General features: G+C 42.2%; 1 protein-coding gene across 2 annotated transcripts in view; it reads left to right on the top strand.

The window, feature by feature from the left end:
- Window positions 1–19287, top strand: part of PKIG (cAMP-dependent protein kinase inhibitor gamma) — a 572021-nt gene extending 552734 nt beyond the window's left edge. For both annotated transcript variants that reach the window (XM_086932556.1, XM_086932555.1), the window contains one exon: window positions 18313–19287. In XM_086932556.1, the coding sequence (XP_086788682.1) occupies window positions 18313–18392 (80 nt within the window). In that variant the 3' untranslated portion in view covers window positions 18393–19287. The remainder of the gene's footprint in view (window positions 1–18312) is intronic.
- The last annotated feature ends 2349 nt before the right edge of the window (window positions 19288–21636 follow it).

The following is a 21636-nucleotide window of genomic DNA, read 5'->3' as shown; positions in this document are numbered from 1 at the left end:
AGAAGGTGAGAGTGAGCGAGAATGAGTAAAAGTGGGTGCAAGCAGTGAGTGAGAATGAGCAAGTGCAAGTAACAGAATTAATGTGAGTGATAGTGAATGGCAGTGAGTATAACTGTGAAGGAAGGAGATTGAGTATAAATGAGTGAGTAAATCTGAGTGAGAATAAGTGAGAATAGGTGAGATGGAGTAAAAATGTCTCAAATAGGAAATGTGAGTGTGAGTGAGAAATATGATGTTGTGCTTGTGAGTCTGCAGTTGCCGCTGGCATGCTGAATGCAATTCTTGGTTTACAGAGACACCGATTGCATAAGCTAGTGCTAGGCTATTCCATGTAATTCGTAGCATAATAGTACTGGCATACTGCATTAATACTTGATATTGGCATAGCAGAGGTAATACTTGCCTTATGGGACAGCTATGAAAAATACTGGCATGCTGAATGGAAATTCTGGCATAATAGGAATATGTGGTGAAATAGTCACACTGGCATCCTAGAGGTAATTCTTGGCATATGGGTCACCAATGGAAAAATTCTGGAACTGATGTACGCACTTATATGGGATATCAATGGCAAAATGCTAGTGCCGTCACATTGTAGGTTCTTTTTGGGAATATTGGAGGGCAGCCATTTCCTCTGGGAAGGCGGCAACCATGACAAAATGCTAGTCCTAACATAATAGAAATACTTTGTGACATAAGAGTCTCCCATGATATATTGAAAGAATAAATGGCAAAATTCTGGCCCTGGCATGTTGTATGTAGTTTCTGGCATAAGGGGCAACCATGATGAAATGCTGTTCCTGCTACAATGGAGGTACATTTTGGCTTAAGGGTGTGCCTATAGTATATTTTGAAAAACAGTTCTAGTCAGCTCCTTAAAAGGACTTGAATATTTAATCAGTACTCTTTAAAAGCCTTATGTATGGCCGTTGAGCACATTTCTATGAAAATTGTACTTTAAAACACACTATTTGGCCCCATTTTTTAAAACTTTGATTGAGGGACGAACCACTCTAACAATCCAAAAAGTCATGCTTGCTCGTTGGAAATCAAGCCAAGTATTACCTGCCACTACTTTAAAAGATCACCAGATGCCACTGGTAAATCTACTTGTATTTGATGGTAAAATGCCCTCCGTAGTGGGCAAAATTGGTGTGTTCCCTGTCCAGAGCTCCTTCTCCCAACCCTTTTATAGTCACTAAATGATTGCTAAGAGGTTAAAAAATGTGCAGGACTTTCCCTCTTCCTGGCCTTCCCAGGACTGGGAGGCCAGTTTTATAACAGAGGTTAAGGCATCCGGCAATCCCTTGCCTTGGTTAGCTCCATTACCTCGCCCAAGGCTCTGGGAATAATGTTTGTGCATCTTCTGTCCCCATCCCAGGAAGTGGGGTGTATTGAGCTACCATGTCTTCCTCCACCTGCTGTTTGTGTGAGTTGAGGATGGGGCAGCTGAAGGCTTTCAGGTCCTTACAGTTTTATCAGGGATAAAGTGCATGGCTTATAACCAGAGTTTACTGAGCACATATTTCTCCTAGTCCCGGCTCCCAGGCATAGGGCTTTATTTAATTACAGCATTACAAAATGAGAATTGATCACTGAAAACATGTTTGTTAATTAAAGTTTCCATACGAGAATGGGTTTGTAAACTTCCGGGTGCTGAGTGGTAAAAAAGAGTCCCCACTATACCATCCTTCTGGGGGTATTGGGTACTGCAAGCTGCAGGCATCCTAGGCTGATGGGGAAGAATATTACCTACACCACAACTTTGCCCCCACTGGTGTTTAATGCGAGAGGGGAGCGCATATCCCTACCAGAGATAATGCTGGTACAGGAGAAAAGACAAGCCGGGGGACAATTGAACTAACCCACAGATGAAATCTTACTAGAAAATCAAACTGGGGATAGCATGTAGGGACTACAAAAATTGTCCATAGTCTCCATAATGCAGTAGTATAGTAGCCGATTTACAGGCCTACCATGGAGTCTTTAACACAGTTGCCTATCCTGGAGTGGATTCCCTGTCCTGTTTGGCTACTTTAGTGGTTACATTTGTGGACCTTGTACAAATGTTTGTGTATAGTTTTAGGGTTATCGGCAGTGACTGAGCCCATGGATGGTTGAAAAAGTAAGAGGAGTTAAATAGTTGTGTGGACTGCAAAGAAAGTGCTGGCTGGCAGAGGTGTTTCAGATGGAAGGCCAGGCAAGCCTCAATGAAAGAACAAGGAATGGTGCTAGTTGTGGGCGCCGGCAGTAGATGAGGGGCTCAGAAGTAGGGAGATGAGGTAGAAAGAAGGCAGACTTTCCAGTGATCCTACAATGAAAAGAGACATCAATAGTCTGAAGGAGAGAGCAAGGGGCGTGTTGGAGCTGTGGGGGTTGGAGTGATGGAGGAACCATATTGAAGGTTCAGGGCCTAGAGAAAAGCATGAGAACATTTAGGAAAGTCATTTATAACGGATAGCCTAGCGAAAAACCTCAACTTGGAATGCCTTCAGTTAAATGCCAGCTCACTCCCTAAGCACACGATTGAACTTTGGGATCTGGCCTCCTCCTTGAGAACCGATCTCTGCTGTATTAAAGAAACCTGGCTCCACTTGAATGCCAATTCGGATTTTGAAACTTAAGTTCTTCAGATTATCTCACCAGAACAAATTGCATTTCAATTGTGCAAGAAAAAAATATCACAGTAATCGCGAGAAGCATGGAGAAAGGTTCTAGTAGATTGAATTGGAAACAGTTCAACTTCTAATGAGCTTTTTAGCAGTTCACGCTGTCTGAGGCATTTGATAGTCTTTCCGGCCACCAGTGAACTGTGAGTCTGTACTCCCATTTACAGAGTAAGATTCTCAAAATATGTGTGAACTTGGATAGTTTAGAGGAAACACTGTCTTTTATGTCTTACCCAGTGCAGCAGATTCTAAAGAACTCCAGTAGTGTAGACGAACGGGGAATCTATAGAATCATACGACAATGGCTTGGTAGCCAGCAGACAAACACCAAAATCTATTGACTCAAGAGTAATTCCAAGAAAGGCCACTAACACACACATAAGGGGGTCAGGAATCGAATCGGTGTTCCGCAACCAGGGAGACGAGAAATCAAAGTCAACCACAGGAAGTCAAACTGAGAGTCACGGAGGGTGGGAGGATGAAACAACCAGTCCAGATCTAGCTCTAGTGAGAACACCGCAAGGGAATGAACTTGCACAAGGACGAAAAAATGTCAATAAAAAAACCAGCAGCACGGATAAAATAATAGATGCAACAAATGTTCTATGGTTCAAACCGGATTACACCTCAAAAGGAAAGCACGACATATTGAATAGAGGCAACATTTTACGGCTACTAGTTCACATTCCATCCCTAGCAGGTGTGACAACTCAGGATTTGGATTCTATTGAATTTATAACAGAAGCTGGAATGAAGGCTGAGAAAACAAAAGCAACATGGGCAACACCTTTAGTTGCACAAAACATACTGGCAGAAACTACAACCTTTAAAAACTGGGGAATAACAATTACCCCATACGTAAAGCCAAAATACCCGGATCTATTAATTCCAGCAGCACAAGATGGGAAACAGAACTCCACCAATAGGACTGGATCTACAGTTCTTAGAGGGGCCAAAGGGGCAGAAGAAGCAAGAAGCGTGGAAGATCTTAATGTAAGGGGCTGCACATCTGAGGTAGCACCGCTAGGTTCTCACGACCTAAGATGGATTTCGAGAACAATAAATAACTATTTAAACTGACCAACGGAAAACCTCCCGAAACTAAGTAGGCGAAACCAACTGAAAATATGTTCATGGAACATCAATGGGTTTGCCTCTAAATCATCTGATCCAGAACTTGTAAGCTATCTACGATCCTTTGACATTATATCCCTGCAAGAAACATGGCAACGAGAGCCTCCGCACTTGCATGGATTTCTACGCTTCTTCACCAGTGCGGTGAGAACAGCAAAATATGGCCACCTACAAGGGGGCCTAGTAACCTACGTCTCAATTGAAAGTGTCTATGACATCAAGGAATTGGGATCTAATACTCCTGACCTAAATATAATAAATTTATCAACCACCAAATTAGGCAACAAGGGCACAAATCTCACACTGATTAACGTCTATATACACCCAAAAAGGAAAGGAAAAGTGGTGAAAGACCTATGCAAAAGCCTAGAGGAAATTATGAACGATACTGCGACAACGGACGTTATGATCACTGGGGACTTTAATCTTAATCTGATGGGAGGCTCAACAAGTGATGAGAATCATTACCATAATACAGCCTGGAAAATACCAGATCAAGAGGCTCCACAAACTTCCAAATATTCAAAGTTAGGAGAGGAGGTATTAGAGAACCTAGAGTGCTACAATCTTAGAGGACTAAATGGGAGATTTAAGGGAGATATTCCACCAGCATGTACTTTTCACACAGCCAGATTTAGCAAAATATTGGATTACACTTTTATATCACTATCCTTATTTCGCCATATTGACTCATTCCAAATAGGGGAAAAAGCTGACAGTGATCACTGTCCCCAGGAAATCACACTTAACATCAACAAACCAAAATTCGAACAATCGTTGGTACCGAATGACCTAATTTACACTATCAACTATAAAAGGATCAAGTATTCGGCAGTCATGGACGGAGACCTTCAAGAAATGGCAAAACGTCATTTCGATGAGAGAATTGGAGTAAGTGAGGTGGAAAAATGGGAGAGCTTCACAACCAGCATGGCATGTTACAATACAACCCCAAAGTATCAATATGCATTGAAGAATAGTAATGTGACTTCTTTTACAAACAATCACAGATTAAAGATAAAAAGCTTAAAAAAACGCATTGCTCAGACCATGCGCCAATTTAGGCATCTCCCAAAAAACATGACGAGAAACAACAATCTGCAAGAACTAAAAGCATCTTTAAAAAAAACAAAATGGGAAGCAAACCGAGCAATGGAGGATAATCTGTGGGCAAAATTATATTCAGATACTAAGCAGAATGATGGGGCAAAATTTTGGAAAACAATTAATTCCTTTATAAACCCCAGGCACGACGGAATCTCCTCTTATATCTCCGAACAAACATGGGTAAACTATCTTAAAGGTCATTTCACACAACATACAATCGACAACCTGGCGACAGAAATCGATGACAACGGACTAATACCATTGCGTGATTCTCAACACAAACAAACAGGCCAAATCATGAACACAGGCACGACAAAATTACAAAAGACAATCGGGCTCCAAATTAAAAAAAGAAGGAGAGAGGGGGCACCAGGTCCCAACGGAATCCCTCCCATCCTCTACAAATCGAATGAAAAGGAATGGACTGAAGCCCTCGAGCCACTGTTCTTGGAAATCAAACACTTCAATGTATTACCTGCCTCCTGGAAGGGTTCTATTATTTCCCCAATTTTTAAGGCAGGGGACAAATCGTTACCATGCAACTACAGGCTGGTTGCCCTTATGGATAACGAAGCAAAATATTTTGCTGGGATCCTATTGGAGGAATTGCAGGCCTGGGCTATAGAAAACTCGCTAATTCCTGCGAATCAGACTGGCTTTTCTAAATCTGTGGGGACATCAACAAACATTCTGGCTATGGGTCTGCTAATTGACAAATTAAAAACTACAAAAATGCCAATACACTTTTGCTTCATAGACTATAAGGCAGCCTTCGACCATATTAATCGGAATCTTTTATGGTCAAAACTGAAGAGTTGGGGAATACCAAAGCACTTATTAGACCTATTGATTAACTTGCATAGCGAAACATGGGTACAGGTAAAGCTGGGCGACGGCTCCCATTTGTCAGGACGCATTCCAACAAACAAAGGCCTCAAACAAGGATGTGTTCTGGCCCCAACGCTTTTCAACCTGTTCTTGGGAGACCTTGTTCCTGTGCTTATTAATTGCAATTCTCATGCACCCAAACTGGGAGGCCAAGTACTGCCCACGCTATTATATGCGGATGACTTGGTTTTAATCAGTCACACAAAAATAGGGATGCAAAATCTTGTGGATGCAACAAAAAGATACTCTGATGAGAATTACCTGACAATAAACTTGGAAAAGACCAAAACAATGTCAATCAATAAGAAAGGAAAAACACCACATAGCTGGTTTTGGAATAACAACCGCATAGAAGACACAACACTGTATAAGTACCTAGGGGTCAAAATTGATAACAGTGGCCAGTTTATTATTCAAAAAGAAAGCATCAGAGGAAAAGGCATCGCGATAGCAGTCTCGCTAAAAAAACTAAATGGCAAACTCACCAGCCCATCTCTTCTTCCGCTGGCGCAAGTTATACGAGCCAAACTTTTGCCCGCAATTACTTACGGCAGCGAGGTACAAAGAGGAAGAGATGCAGTATCTCTGGACAAGGCTGTGACATTAGCATACAGAATCATCTTCGCCTTGCCAAAATATACCTCCCCGGCTCAACTTAGATTAGAGTTTGGTGGCCAGAAGCAGTCTCTCGCAAGACAGGGGGCGTATATAATCACGTGGGACAAAATCAGGAAAGCAAAACAGGGGACCTTAAATAGTTTACTATGGTCAGAACTGCAGCGAAATCCGGCCTCGCAAGCTGCTAAGTATTTGGAAAAAAGCCTGTCGAACCTAGGCATACAGGAGCTGTGGAACACTTCAACTAATCACACCACAGTCAAAAGGCTGGTAAAGAGAACAACAAAGTACCTTTCATGGATTGAGGATAAGGCGACAGTTGCCAAGAGGTCACATGGCTGGTTCGTTTTAAACTCCTATTCTCAACAAGGACAACAGAGTTATCTCGATCTAGGATACTCAAGGACCATGAAATTGAAATTTTTAAAATTCAGATTGGGCCTGTTACCTTGTAGAACCCACCTTCCACATTGGCTGAGGGATAAAGTGGGCCACCTCTGTCGTTTATGTAGTAAGGCAAAGGAGGATATGCCACATTTGTTGTGCTCCTGCGACAAATTACTAGAGGAAAGAAAACGCTTGCTGAAATTTTTGTTTAACCAACGAGGAATACGCACTCGAAGGAATGCAGTCCTTGCCTGCTTCACACCCGATGATCCGCAGCTAAACTGCGGCCTTGTGAAGTATATGAAAGAGGTGGAGAAAAAGATGCACAAACTTGACGCTTAACTTAACTTGCTGTTTTTTGTTTAGGTTGAACCATATGTAAAATGTTGTCTAACATTATCAAATCAATGAAGGCGGTGGATAGAGGACACTGGAACCCAACCTTTTTTAAATTCACAAAGAAAATCGATGCTAAGACGAACATCATTGCAAATTTGTATTTAATTTAGAAGATTTTAAAAATGAATTATATCGTTTTATAAGCAATATTACGTTTACGGTGAAAATGTACAGTATGTATATGTATTTTAAAATGGAGAAACTGCAATGGTTTTTATTAACTATGCAAATAAATTCAAATTCACAAATTCACAGTAGTGTAGACACCTTAACATCACCACACAGGATGTGGACAGTGCTTTCTCCCTTATTAGCTCAGGTTCACAGGACGAGCCATACCCCTGACACTTGATCTCTTCCTGACACACTTTTTTTTCCTCTTGTTTGGCAGAAATGTTAAATGTTTAATTACAGACTGCAAGACTTCCAAAAATGTGGCAACATGCTAAAGTGCTTCCCATGCTTAATAAACCTTCTGCTGCCCTCAGGAATTTGTCAAACCGTCTCACTTCTGTCCTTTCCTATCAAAAGTTTGGAATGGCTCATTATTAAACATCTATCCAGGTATCTGAAGGATAATAACATACTTGATAATTCTCAATCTGACTTCAGGGCAGAGCATAGTATTGAGACTACTCTGCTGGCTGTTACTGATGCTATCCGGTCTAAAATGGATAAAGACGGCAGATCTACTGCCCTAATCCTGTTAGACCTTCCTGCAACCATGGATGCTGTCTCTCAAACAGTTCTAACAAAGACGCTTATCAATTTCATTTGTCAAACAGACTCCGACAATCTATCTGCCCCCATTTAGATCAGAGGTGATCAGCACAGTGTGTGGGGTTTCTCAGCGTTCATCCATTATCCCCACCTTGTTCAGCATATATAATGCTCCATACCCCTCAGTGCTGCTGTATATGGTGGGAACTAGTGCAATCTTGTGGATTGAGCTGCCGCTGTCCAGATGTCAGCCCTCAGAGTACACCAGTACGGAAAGCAGGAATCCTTGGCAACATGGCACTAGGGAAAGCAGGAATCATTGGCGCTATGGCCCTCAAATGCCCTCCTCTGAATCTTACTAGCAACCAAACCTTGGTAAAGTCTGCCCACCACACCCAGCTGCCTTTTCTTTTCCAGGTTACATCGGAGTAAGCCGATAACATGACCAATGATATGATGATCTGTCCTGTGTGGTCAGTAGTTCACCAGACTCCTGCTCAGTTAGAATACGTAACCAGACATATTTCTGTTATGCCTAGCTAGCTGGTAGACTAGATGTTACTGTGCCCATCATGAAGCAGTGGTATTTCTAGTGCGGTTTGATTTCCAATGCCCCCCCCCCCCCTTCAGATGGGTTCGATCTTGTTTATATTGAATGATACCAAGCACCTCTGTCCCCTGTGGCTCTTCTCTTGCTCGAGGAAAAGGCTGACAGACTCTGTGGTGGCCTGCTCATTCACTGCCCTCATTGTATGAGGACAATTCACTCTTCAGGGGACAGATGTTTACCATAGATGTTAAAAATAAGGCTGTCTGGGTCTCTTTACATTCCTCTTGTAAGGGGCCGCATACATATTTTTGCACCATGTTAAATGGTGCAACATTAAGCAGATTAATAAAACATCGCTTCAAATATTGGGAAATTCATACATTTAGGTGCCAAATCAGCATTCTGTAGTTGCAAAGCTGATGCTAATACAAGGAACAGTACATCACAATGCATTAACATTACAATTCTGTTCCCAGAACCCAACTACCTTTCCTATGTTTGTATTGCTGCCTTTGCCCTGTACAGCCCTATGCCGCATTTTCACTAGGTTTGCAGTATACAGATACCACACATATAGATACATCGTAGCTCTTAACAAAAATCTAAATGAACAGTTGCACAGACACAAACTTAAAAAATATATTTTCTCATCTAAATGTGTTGAGTATCATCGGCGAGTTGACAGTGTAATGATGCATTTGTTGATTTTTAATATATGTGTTTTGATATGTACATTGCGCAAACTTTCGCTGAATGGCAGCTGTTGGACTTGGCCCTTTTGGCAGGTTCCCTCCTGAACTTTTTGCCTTTTAATATGACATAATTATAGTGATTTCTGGGCTTTGCACACTTTGACACTGTGTCCCAGTGTAAAGAGCGGGCGCAGTCTCAGTGTGTGTGGTGAGATTGGCCTGCCCTCCCATAGGAATGCATGGGGAATATGTGAGTCCATGGTAGTTCCTGATGTGTGGGGAGTGCAGGGTTGAGTTTGGTATGTGCGAACTCTTGAGATTGAATGCTGCGCAAGATGTGCGCAGATTTAATGTGTCTAGTGTGGAAATGCCACTTTTAGAAGTTGGCATGTCTGTGCAGTGAATGTGAATTGACTGTCTGGCTTGTGATTGGCAGGAGCTGGCTGGTGTGCCTGGCTCCAGGAGTCAGGATGGGTCTGCCCCGGTGGTGAAGGGAGAGATCTGCATGTTGATGGGAGGGAGGGGTGCACCTGGGACCTGAATAGGGTGGGCCTTCCCTCCACAATGCTGGCTCCACCCCTATGGTGTGTCTGATGTCCCTGACCCATCCTGTGAATAGGCAGAGGGGCTGAGCAAAACAAAGTGCTCAAGAACCAGTTGCATCTGGCTCGCCCCTTGCCTGCACCTTTGGAAACAAAGGCTTTCTGTGTATAAAAGAGGGGCTGTAACATGAAAATGTTCTTGCGCTCAACTTGAATCTACCAGGGGCGTGCTGCTGCTGGGGCCCAGGGGAAGGCTTGCCTCCCTGGGCCCTGCCCAGCCCCTAGATACCTGATGGACTTTCTTGTGGATCTGTTGCCCCTTTTTTGATGTTGCCAAGGCTTTGTTACAGCCTTCCTGCGCTCTATTTGCAGACTGAGCTCTTTATTCTGCTTTAATTTGCCTTCCCTTGAAAAGGGAGAGCCTGGGGGCTGAGCAGCGGGGCGCTGCAGCCCTCGTTGAGGGAATCCCCCTCGTAGGGATTCCCCCCTCCTTGTAGGCCTTACGGGTGCCCACCCCGCTCATTCGATTCCTTATGGTGAGCATGTGCCCACCCTGCGTTATGCCCCTTTTATGTAAAGCTGCAGGTGCCCACCCTGCGTTGACGCGATTGCCTTTTTTTAAAGTACGGGTCCCACCCCGTTTATGCCACCATAGAGATCGCCGCAGCCGCGGCAAAGCCGGAAGTCAGGCACCGTGGTGCCTGACAGTGGGCAGGACTTCCAGTTTTCAAGAGGAAGCCCCGAGCCCGCCGCCACGAGAAGACGAGAAGCCGGCCGAGTTATGGCTTCAGGCTGCCCGGGGGCTCCCGTAAGCAGTAGAGAGCCTCCCGAGGTGAAGGAGAGCCTCGCAGGCACCGCGCTGGAGAGGATGAGAGGCCTGCCCCCATTTAGGGCGGCCCTGGATGGCAGTGGGCTACCCTAACGTTTTTACCGAGCCTGAATGGCTCCATCAGTGGCCACATCAGTGGCCACCTTGGTTGCAAGGGCCCCGGGTGCCCGTATTTCTCCTAAAGCCTGTGCGTGGCTCCACCCGGGGCATCTTTATTCCCTGAGTGAGATTGCTCCCAATGTTGCCCAGTATTTCCTGAGCCCGAGGGCTCCAACGAGGCCCCAGTTATTTTGAGAGCCAGATAGCTCACTGGGGTACATTGTTTATTTGACTGAGCCCTGTGTGGCTCCAGCGCTCCACAGGGTTTTGACCGCACCATGATACTAGGGCCCAAGTGGCTTGAGCATTTGGTGCAGGTGTCCCAAGGGCCAGTGAGAGCCCATGCAGCAGTTTTGATGATTCACAGCTGCCCAGCAAGTAGTGGGCAGCTGCACCGTTTAGGTCTTTCTTTCTAGGGGACCTGTTCTTGGTGAGCCCAGGAGTGAGACGCACTACCTTCGCCCTACCTTGGTCTCCACAGCTGCGCAGCACTTAGTGCCAGCTGCAGCGTTTAGGCCTCCAGTTCATTGTTCTCAGCTGCCCAGCAAGTAGTGGGCAGCTACAACGTTTAGGCTTGGCGCAGTGGCGCCACCTTGACCTTCGCTGCTTAGGCAGCAGCCCTGACTCTCTGGACATAGGGTGTTTGAGCCCCCCTTATTTGAAATGGCCAGTTGGCCAGGGGGGATTGTTACATTTATAGGGCGCATGCCCTAATGTGATTTATGTGCTAGATGTGATTTGTGTGCTAATGCTTTTGGGTGCTAGGAAGTGTATGGTGTCTAGTATGTTTTGCGCACCCTGTTCGGATACCTCTAGATATGGTTTATGCATATGAGGTTGTGTTACCTGTTTAGGTTTGTGTTAGGGATATTATACTTCCCTGTGTGATTTACGCCCCTAGTGTAATGTTTACTTAGGTGGTGAGGGTCTAATGTAGTTTGACTTGTGGGACACTGTGCATGATGGATTTCATTGTATATAGCAAGGACCCCCTGAAATCAAAATTCCTTCAATTCCTAGGTCAGGGACAAATATGTACGAAAAGTAACAACCTAGGCAATTGTATGATGGATTTCATGTCACAGACTATTGCAAAGAACAGTAAATATCAGTGTATGTTTATGAGTTAGTTCACTTTTATCAAGTTATCTATTTTACTATTTCTTTACCAAGTGCTAAGTCTGACAGTGGCCCACGTGGCCCTGTCATGTGTAAATAATCCCTTGTAAATATTGCCCGTGCCAGTTGGCACAATGTATATTGTGTGATTTCTATCTGATGTGTTCAGAGAATACAAAGGATATTTTTGATATAACCTTGTGTGGAGTTCCTGTTGTGGGGGGCCTGGGATGTTGCTGGTGGGTGCGTGTGCAAATGCTTTACACATTGCCTCTGGGATAAGCCTTACTGCTCGTGTTACGTTGCCAAGGGGGTGTGCAGGGGTTATCTTGGCTTGCCCGAACTAGAGTGGTGGTTTCTGCCTGGCTTTGGCGCAAGCCTCAGCCAACCAGAAATCCAATTTCTAACAGCAGCAGAGACCTACATGGTCAAAGGCAAAAAGACACTCAAGACATGTCTCTAAAGGAGGGGTAGTTGGTTTGTGGACATTAGCTTGCCAACCATTTTTATTGCAAAATATGATTTCCCATCCTACATTAAGGCTCTCGATAATGAACACGTGCATAAGACCATCAATGAAAAAAAACTATAAAGTTCGATAACATATTACTAATGTGGGGGGTGGGAGCATAGCCTATGCTCATCACCCACCAATATCCTCACTCCCCGCCACCTAAGCCAGAGGTTCTTCTGCTGGGTCCACTTTCTTCTTATAGGCCATCTCTGCTTTAATTCACTTTTGTTTCCAAGCCTTTCTTCAACATCATGGTGTTCGTCATGAAAGTCACATACTCTTACTGCCCTCAGTATTTTGACAAATAGTGAAAGGTCTAAGCTTTCTCCTCGGCCTACTGTTAGAGAGTATGAAACATAAAAATGCATTGATGATCCTAACACCCGAAGCCCACTTTGGCAGATACATTATTTTATTGATCTCCTAATGCACTCCGGCAGCTTATTAGAGCAAGAACCACAACTTTAGCATGAAGAAGTTTCAGCAATAGCTGCTTATGTTTCCCAGCCAGCCTCAGCCACACTTAACAAACATCCTGAAATGATTGTGCACATTTCTTTACATGAAGGCTCCCGGGTATGCCCATAATCCTTCCCAGAAGGTGAGCGGTTTAAGTACTCCATCCATGTCACTCCCATTTCTCCCCACAATGTTTTTGGTGAGTTTCCCATACTCCTAGAATATTAGTTCTCCTAAACTGTCAGGCCTTTACTCCAGCCCCTTCCCCATAACTCTGTATCATATGTTACTGCTGTTATTACTTTGGTCTGATGGGCCTCATGAACCTCCTTTTTGGCTGGCCTTCCTTACTTCCACTTGGAACTGATCTCTCTCCTCCATTTGGGTGACCCAGTGTGAACTTTTCTCTTCTCGGTTCCTTCAGCTGTAATATGTCGAATAACATAACCCTGTGTAATGGTCGAACTGGACTTTATCTAGGTTCCTTACTCTCAGATTAAAAGACCCAATTCTCATGACTGACCTACCCAAACTAATACATTTGAAAGTGCTAGCAGTATAAAACAAGTTGATAATAGTAATTGCCAAATAACTCGCCACTTCAGAATCCTCTAGGATCCTTACCAGGGTATGCATCTATCTTTTAGTCCTGGCCATTATAACAGTGTTATCATGAATATAAGCAGAGAGAGGGGCTCGCTAGCAAACATCATGGCATTTGTTACCACCGCGGCATTTGTTACCACCACATGGAGAGTTTGTGGTGCAGGGTCAAGTCTGAGTTGCATTGTGCTGGGTCAAAACAGAAGTGGCATGGTGTGCAAAATAACAATGGGTTGGGATGCGGACAGAGTAATTACCAGTGGCTGAGATTAATCCAAGAATTCACTCAATCACTTTTTGAATATTTTAATGGTTTGTGCATGGTCATGCCATATACTGTGTTTGTTATAAGGCCTTATCACCCAAGACTCAATGTCTGACTCAAATTCTTTGTCAGAGGAAAAGGAATTGATCAAACATTTCTTAGAAAAGGGTCAGGTTTCAGAGACATTGGGAAGAAAACTAATGTGGTTTGAGGAGGAAATTTCTATAAAGGGCATTTGAAATTTGGAGCATCAGAGAGAAAATGTGCGGATTTACAGAAAGATTGGAGAAATTATGACTATCTTAGGAGCCTATTCTAAAACAAAATAGTCTTTGATCCTGTCCAAAGTAGTTGTTACTTTAATTTGTATGCGTGCATGTAGGTGGTATTTGTAGAGTGTGAAATATGTCAAAAGCATTGTAGTGTAGGACAGGGTTAAACCCAAGGATAGAGTGCACAAAGATTTTAAATGTATCTGGTTAATGTATTACTACTGCATCATGATGTCGTGTTCTTTAATGAGATGCTTTCTCAAGTCTTGAACTGGAGCGGGTGGGGGCCATCCTTGTATATACAGGGGTTTTGTTGTAGATCCTCGGTTTATAAATAGAAATGGCGTGTTGCCTTTTAAAAAATAAAATCCTTTTTGCATATCATTGTCTCCAATCTGATGCCATTCTGCTTTGTGCTTATGCCAAGAGCCATCAGAGATGTTGAGCTTGTCAGCCATACAGGCAGAGATGCAAGTTGTGATGGTTTTGTAAATGATACTGCTGGTTTTGAAGATAGTGTTGAAAGCAAAAAGGAGCCCATGGAGTTCCATCGGATGGGGATGGTGCAATCATATTTCCTCAGGCCCTTGATGAGAAGTTATGTAGCTGTTTACAATGCCCTCAAGGTTGCCAGTAAGGAGACTGGGAGGCAATTGAGCAGAGAGATTCCACCGTCCTGGTGGAAGAGTATGAGGGATTTAACAGCAGTTCTGATGGTGCTTTCAGGGAGGAGCAGTTTCCTTTCTTCGGCAGAGAGCGCTGATAACTGGCATCTTGGTTAATATTGAGGATGGTGCCCAGGGTGCATCCAATTAATATGGCATTGGGTTTGGCATTCTAAGCCATCAAGGTTCATGACAAAATATCAGCTTAGTTTTATTTCTTACTTGTTTTTCTTGTCAAATAACAGAAATTCGATCTCTGTGGGCTTGAGCATCTGGTAGTTTCTGGGCATCAACTACTGGGTGAGTTGCACTCAGTGTTTGAGGTATTAGCTGTCTGGAGTGGAGGTGACGTTTAAGTAGAGTTACTAATTGTTGGCATATGGTGAATTTGATGTTTTCTTTTGGTCAGTAGAGCTCCATAGGTCCATGTATAAGTTGAAGATGATGGGGGACACTATAGAACCCCAGAGAGACTTTGCAGGTGACGGGAATCTTCTGGGATCTGGGGGTGCCCATGTTTACAAAGTGGTATTGGTTGGCTGGGTAGGAGGAGAGCCACTGAAGGATATTGCAAGTTAAACCCATTAAAGAATTTGGGGTGTAGATGAGCGTTGGCAATATAAGGAGGTATAGGCCATTTTCATCTGTAGTTGGGGTGTCATCAACAAAGTGTAAGGTAGATGTCTTTGTTCTGCAGTATGATCTGAAGTCAGATTGGCAGTCGTGTATGAGATGGACTTGGATGTAATCTTTGAGTTAAACGTAGCCTGCTTTTTTGATTATCTTGTCAATGAAAGGTTGTTGAGTGATGGCCTGTTGTTGGCTAGGTCAGCACAGTCTAGTGCTTCTTTCTTGAACAGTGGGCGAATGTGGCCTGATTTGAGAGTATATGGGAAGATGCCTTGAGTGAGAGAGTCATTGAAAGGTGTGAGTAGCGGTGAAAGACCTTTTCCAGACTGAGATTTGATAATGGAGGGAGTAAGGCACAATCCTGAGTGGAGGTGTCTTTGAGGCAGTTGAGTATTCTATCCAGATAGGCGAGGGGTAGGGATTTGAAGGGTGACCATTGCGGGAAGCCTGGAGAAGGAGTGCGACTTTGGGGAGAATCAGGCATGGCGTTGTCATTTTGCTGTCAGATCTTGTGTATTTGTTTATGGTATTGCACTCCTGTGAAGTATAGGTAGGTCAGACTGGCTTTGATGCTGATGTGGTGAGTTGTCTGTATTTTGTACAAAGGGGCTCCTGTTATGTGTGATCATCTGGGTTCTGTTTTTGCTCCATTTTCTTTCCTAACTGCAGAAGGAGCATTTTTTATCAGCAAGGTCTTTGGAGTATAGGGCGCTGAAGGATTTGACCTGTGTGTTTGAGTTGGAGTGTGCTTTCCAGAAAAGTGTTAAAGCTTTTTAGAAACATGTTGACGTTGGAAGTGGAGTTAACAGGGTGAGAGACGAGTTCAAGCCTAAGGTTGTCTATGGCAAAGTAAAGAACGAATATCAAGGTTTGATGCTCTCTATTGGGTTGACCTTGGTTTGTTGGTTGAATGCTGAGCTAGAATATCGGTAAGTCGTGTGTCCAGTCTAGAGGTAAGAGCGGTGGTGAGTTTGAGAGGACTCGGTCGCCAGGTTGGCCTTTTGGAGTCTGTTGACTGGTTGAGGTGCTGTACCAGGTAGAATGTGTCTGCGAGGTTGGAGTGTGCTGTAATAGTGTTTGATGGAGGAGGCCACCAACTCCATTCAGTATATTCGAAGTCCCCCTGAAAAGTATGCTCATTGGTGAAATTTGAATGTCTTTTTAACTTATTTTTCCTAGACCATACCAACTTAGGTCCCTAAGAACTCCTACTTCAAAGTCCGTATCAACGAAATAGGTATGAGGGTCCGAATCATTTGAGTGACACGCAAATTTATCACTTGTGAGAAATTGAACTTTATGGACACCTGATCTATCTCTTTGTTGGATATTCTAGAAAATTACTGACAGTCAACACCAGAAAAGGAACTACTATTACACTCATATCTCCAACCACGTCAGAACTCAATTGAGCAGACGTAGTTTGTACACTTCTATTTTTTGATTTGTATGCTCTTTTCACAATTTAAACCAATCTTGCTTTCCTTGGAAAAGAAGACAGGTATTTGTCAGTATATTCAGCATCCTCTTCCAGAATGGTTTTGAAGTGCTGCCGCTTGTATTTTTTCCCCAATATCCTGGACCATTATGAACATGGTCTGCCATAGCTATTTTTTTTTTTTTACTGAATCAGCAGATGAGTTATCAATAAAGTTTCTGAGATTGACCTATAAAATCCACTTGGTTTCGTCCGTTTGGCTCAAAATCTATGCAACTCTTTTGTTGTGACATTATGTCCACAATATAGCTAATTAATTTCTATAATAACTACCAAATTTAACAGCAATACATGAAAAAATTATAATATTGAAAACTTTGAATTAGTCATTCAGTTAAATTTTAAGTTAGGCTTCTTACTATACTTTGAAATCAACCACCCAACTTAAACAATGCTGTCTCCGAAGTACTAACCTGGCTAACAGAATTTAGAGTGGGGCAGCGAGCAACAATTGAATTGTGCAACAAAAAATAAAAACTTTACAGAATAGAAGCAGCAAGGAGCTCCTACAGATCACTGGAAATGCAGCCTGTGCCAGTAGACTAGGAAATTAGGATGCACTGATGGAGCAAGCTCTGTTGTGAACCATAATGATGCTAGGACAAGCTACCAGCGGACTGGTTGCATTCCCAAAACAGGATGCGTTGGCCAGGGGAAAAAGACGATTGGAGCGCCAATGCAGGGATGGGAAGACCTACTGATAGAGAAAAGTATTACAAAGACTCAACTTAACCCAATGCATGCACTAAAGGTTATCACCTAAAAAGGAAGAAGGCACTTATATTTGGCTGTGCAGTAGGAAGAATGTGAAAGAAAGATGTTCTAGAGGCGTAATAAATAGGACCAATTGCTCGACTGTAATGTTAACGCCTATGCTCCCAGAACCTCGGAGTAGTTTTTAGATGACTGATTAGTCCTTTCTGTAATTTGTTCTGGTTTTTTCGGGACGCTCTACTAATAAAGCAAAAACGTGAAGAATAAAAGAAGCTTATGGCCTGGTCATAAAATTGGATTGCCATTTCATATTCTAAAATAATTGGCAAATTGTTGGGACAGGACTCTGAACCCAATAGCCAGGCTGTTATCACGATTGAGGTCTGCTTGAAGTGGGCTTCTTAGACTGGCTTCTCCCCGATTAAGATGTGATGTTTTGGAGGTAGTTCGTTCACTATCGACACAATGTTAAAATTTAAAAGCTTAAGCACAGAGAAAGTCTTACATTAAGTAGGATATTTTTTATCAACTGAAAAGTGCTGGTACATTTGATTCATAAATAATTATTGCGAATCATAAATGTCCTCTTTTTGCTACATGTTTACATGACTGTGGGAGGTTTCTTTCAAGCTTGAACAAACATGTCAAGGATAAGGTTCCAAGTGAAATAAAGGTTGGCATGCTCATAGTTGTTTTAAACGGTGCCCTACAATACCTGTGTTGACTTTTAACAGTGGAATCTACTGACGAGGGGCTTGTTGAAATCATTGACATTTAAGAGTTTTTGGCAGTCATCTGCAAATGCATCAGTCTACTTATGTTTCAAACATTTCATTGTTACGTTCATGTTTGGGAGAAACTTTTTTTGTAGTGCTTGTAACACTTGAAATCTTCGTGTATTCCTAAATTTCCATACTCTTACTTCATATTTTGTTTCAGAGACTCAGGCGGGAGCTTCTTCGGGTGATCCTGGTCCTGTGGAAAGACCAGAAGGGCAAGATAGCAGCTCTGCATCATGATTCCAACTTTGGGAACAAATAATGAGGAAGGACTACTTCATTGGAAAAAGGACATTTTGAGGAAATGGCATTCTGCCTGAGAGCCAACCAATGACAATATTTCCATTCAGATAAATGGAGGGTGACAAATTGGTTCAGAGACGCTTGCATGAAGTTGCACTCCGCATTGTTCCTCAACAGAACTTTGCTCTCCAAGAGACTGACAACTGTAGTGACAGGTCAATATTGTTTGCTCATCACATTGTAGATGAGCTCTCCTAAACTTGCCTTTGATAGAAATGCTCTTTGACAGAAACATATGCAATTTTGAAGTGCACATTATACAGACAACTCTATAATTGCATAAAGGTACATTTTTTACATTGTACAATTGGAATATTTATTCTTCAATTTCATAGATTAGAATATTCTTTAAACTTCACGGTTCTTTATTTTTCTTGAGTTATTTTCATTGTCTTTTTTTAGACAGCAAAACCACTTTCCTTAGTGATGATGCAAAGGTTTACATTGCTCTTCTGCTCAAGCGTGGTCAGTTGTCTTTGAGCACTGCCTTACAGGATCATAAAGGACCAAAATTCAGACTCAAATGTAACCTCCAAAACTATGAAAATCGCCTTACAAACTCTGCATAAACTGCCAAACACTCACTTTTATTTCCTTTTAAAAGTGTAGATTTTTAAATATAATGGTATGTTTTCTTGAGAGAAGGATTTGGAAAATATTGCATTCAAAATATTGAGTCTGACTCAGTTTGTTTAAATTCTTCACATATATTTATTACATTTCCTAGTTGTTTATAGCAAATACGTTTTTGTGTTCAAGTTACTTAATGGCTAATAACGTTCTTCCTACTGTTCGGCGATATTTCATTTGAATAAAATGATTTTTGTGTGGATGGGTCAATTGTTTCTTACTATATATTTGCCAGTGATTAAGATGGATCATCAAAAATGTCTTTATGCCTATTCACGACGGACATACTTTGCTGTTAGCAGCCATTATGTGTATACAGTATTGGAGCAGATATTGCCTCACACAAATATCGGATTGAAAGATGAGATTTACAGATTGCAGATTATTTCAGATTGAAACTGCAAGCAGATCATTTAAAATATTTGTTAGATATAAGTTTATTTGAAAACATTGTTCCAAAACACTCCATAATGGTGTGTTGCAATTGATGTAAATGTGCAGTCTTAATTTAATTTTAGTAGAAGGAAGTAGAAGAACAGTAAGAGCGTTTATATCTCATTATTATTTTTAAAAGGTCTTTTACATCCAATAAATTATCCTCCTTGTTTAAACTCAGTTGACCAGAAAACAAGCACAATGATGAAAAGCCACTTGTATGTCACTAGCTTTGATTTGCAAGAATAGAACAAGTAGACAACATCAGTGCTTTAGATAGCAAACATGATGCATTGCAGTGTATTTGTGGCTTTGCATTTATATCCACTGTGTTACATCCTGTGTAGTCTTTTATTTATGTGAGATTGTATCTCCTACCTAGAGTGGTACCTAATATTACAGTTACTTGAATTTTCTTAGCTGCGTCAGCTGATATAGAATTTGTGACTCAGTGCTATTTTTCCAAAATATCTTGGGACACGAATATGTAAAATAAAATATATATATATATATATCTATCTATCCTACTGGCCGTCGCCAGTAGGTATATATAGTTAGGACCTAGTTTCCATAGGAAATCTGCAACATTCTATTGGGAATAACTTTGGCGCCGGTTGATGAATCTTCGCAAATTTCTCAAAGAAGATGGCCCGCTCCGCGCTGCTCCTTCCCTGAAAGTTTTGGGGGGATTCGTCAAGTGGGGGCTGAGAAAAAAGGGGGGTCCCAAAACGTGTTTTCCCATGTTATTTTCCATAGGACGATTAGACACGGCTACAGCCCGAACGGCTGAACGGAATTACTAGAAATTTGGCAAAATGGTAGAGTCTGATTCGCAGATCACACTTTTGCTTAAATGGTGTAAATCCCTCCAGTAGTTCCTGGGAAAATTAAAAGGAAAACATTTATATATCTGGGCGGAGCCTAACCACACATCTCATCGTGAGATCTGATTGGCTGTCAGCACTTCATCCAAGAAGTGTTGGCAGCCATCTTGGGACCAATATACATGATCGCACCTCATTAAAAACCATTGCAGTTAATAGAAGGTTTTAGGACTTTAGTTACATTATAAATCATTTGTTGATGGTGCCATACTCATTTTAGGAATTGTGGTGTGTTCTAAGGTGATTTTACCACGTGAAAAAGCCTTCTGCTGGGATATCATGAATCATGTTTGAAAGAAAATAATTATCTCATGCTTTTCCCACAGTGGTTTGGAAGGGGATCTATAAGCTAAACTGAAAGCATATTTTCTGTAAATTCACATTATCTTTCTCAGTCATGTGAGAATGGAGTCTGACATTCTCAGTAAAACATGTACATCCAACAAGGACAGAGACTGTCAGTTGATTCCTTTGTGTTCTACTGCAGCCTCCTAGAGTGTTCTAAAGAACAACTAGAGCGCTAACAGTCCTACTTATTACAAAGGTATGGCACACCTAAAGACATCTTGATTGGAATAAAGTGGTAACTCTTAAAACATTTAATTTAAAAAGGAACAAAATGAGGGGGTATATTTTGCCCTAAAAAGTATGATTAGTGCTTCGGAAAGAAAAATTAGGGCACATTTTGAGTGACTTCTCAAATCCTCTTCTATTTCATTAAACAATTCTGACATGCAGTCTCCCAAGATGGCCACCAGAGACAAAAGAGCCCAAATGTAGCCCAAATATCACCCAGATGTAGCCCAAGTATAGCCCAATGACAGAATGTCCCAGAGTGTTCTAAAGAACAACTAGAGCGCGAACAGTCTTACTTGTGACAAAAGTATGGCACACCAGAAGCCATCTTGATTGGCATGAAGTGGTAAGTCTGAAAACATTTAATTTAAAAAAGAACAAAATGAGGGGGATCATTTTGCCATAGAAATTATGATTAGTGCTTCAGAAAGAAAAATTAGGGCACATTTTGAGTGACTTCTCAAATCCTCTTCTATTTCATTAACCCCTTCCATGCTCATGACGGAACGGTTCCGTCATGAGCGTAAGGTGGCCTGTGCTTATGACGGAACCGTTCCGTCATGGTTCCATAGGCCTAATGGAACGTTCAGCACCGCAGCAAAATTCGCGCAGCACAGAAGGGGTTAAAAAAATTCTAACATGCAGACTGAAACATG

This window comes from Lissotriton vulgaris, chromosome 7 (genome assembly GCF_964263255.1).
Source record: "Lissotriton vulgaris chromosome 7, aLisVul1.2, whole genome shotgun sequence".
Classification (NCBI taxonomy): domain Eukaryota; kingdom Metazoa; phylum Chordata; class Amphibia; order Caudata; family Salamandridae; genus Lissotriton; species Lissotriton vulgaris.
Note: the sequence above shows the minus strand (reverse complement) of the source record. Positions and strands in the feature narration are given on the sequence as shown.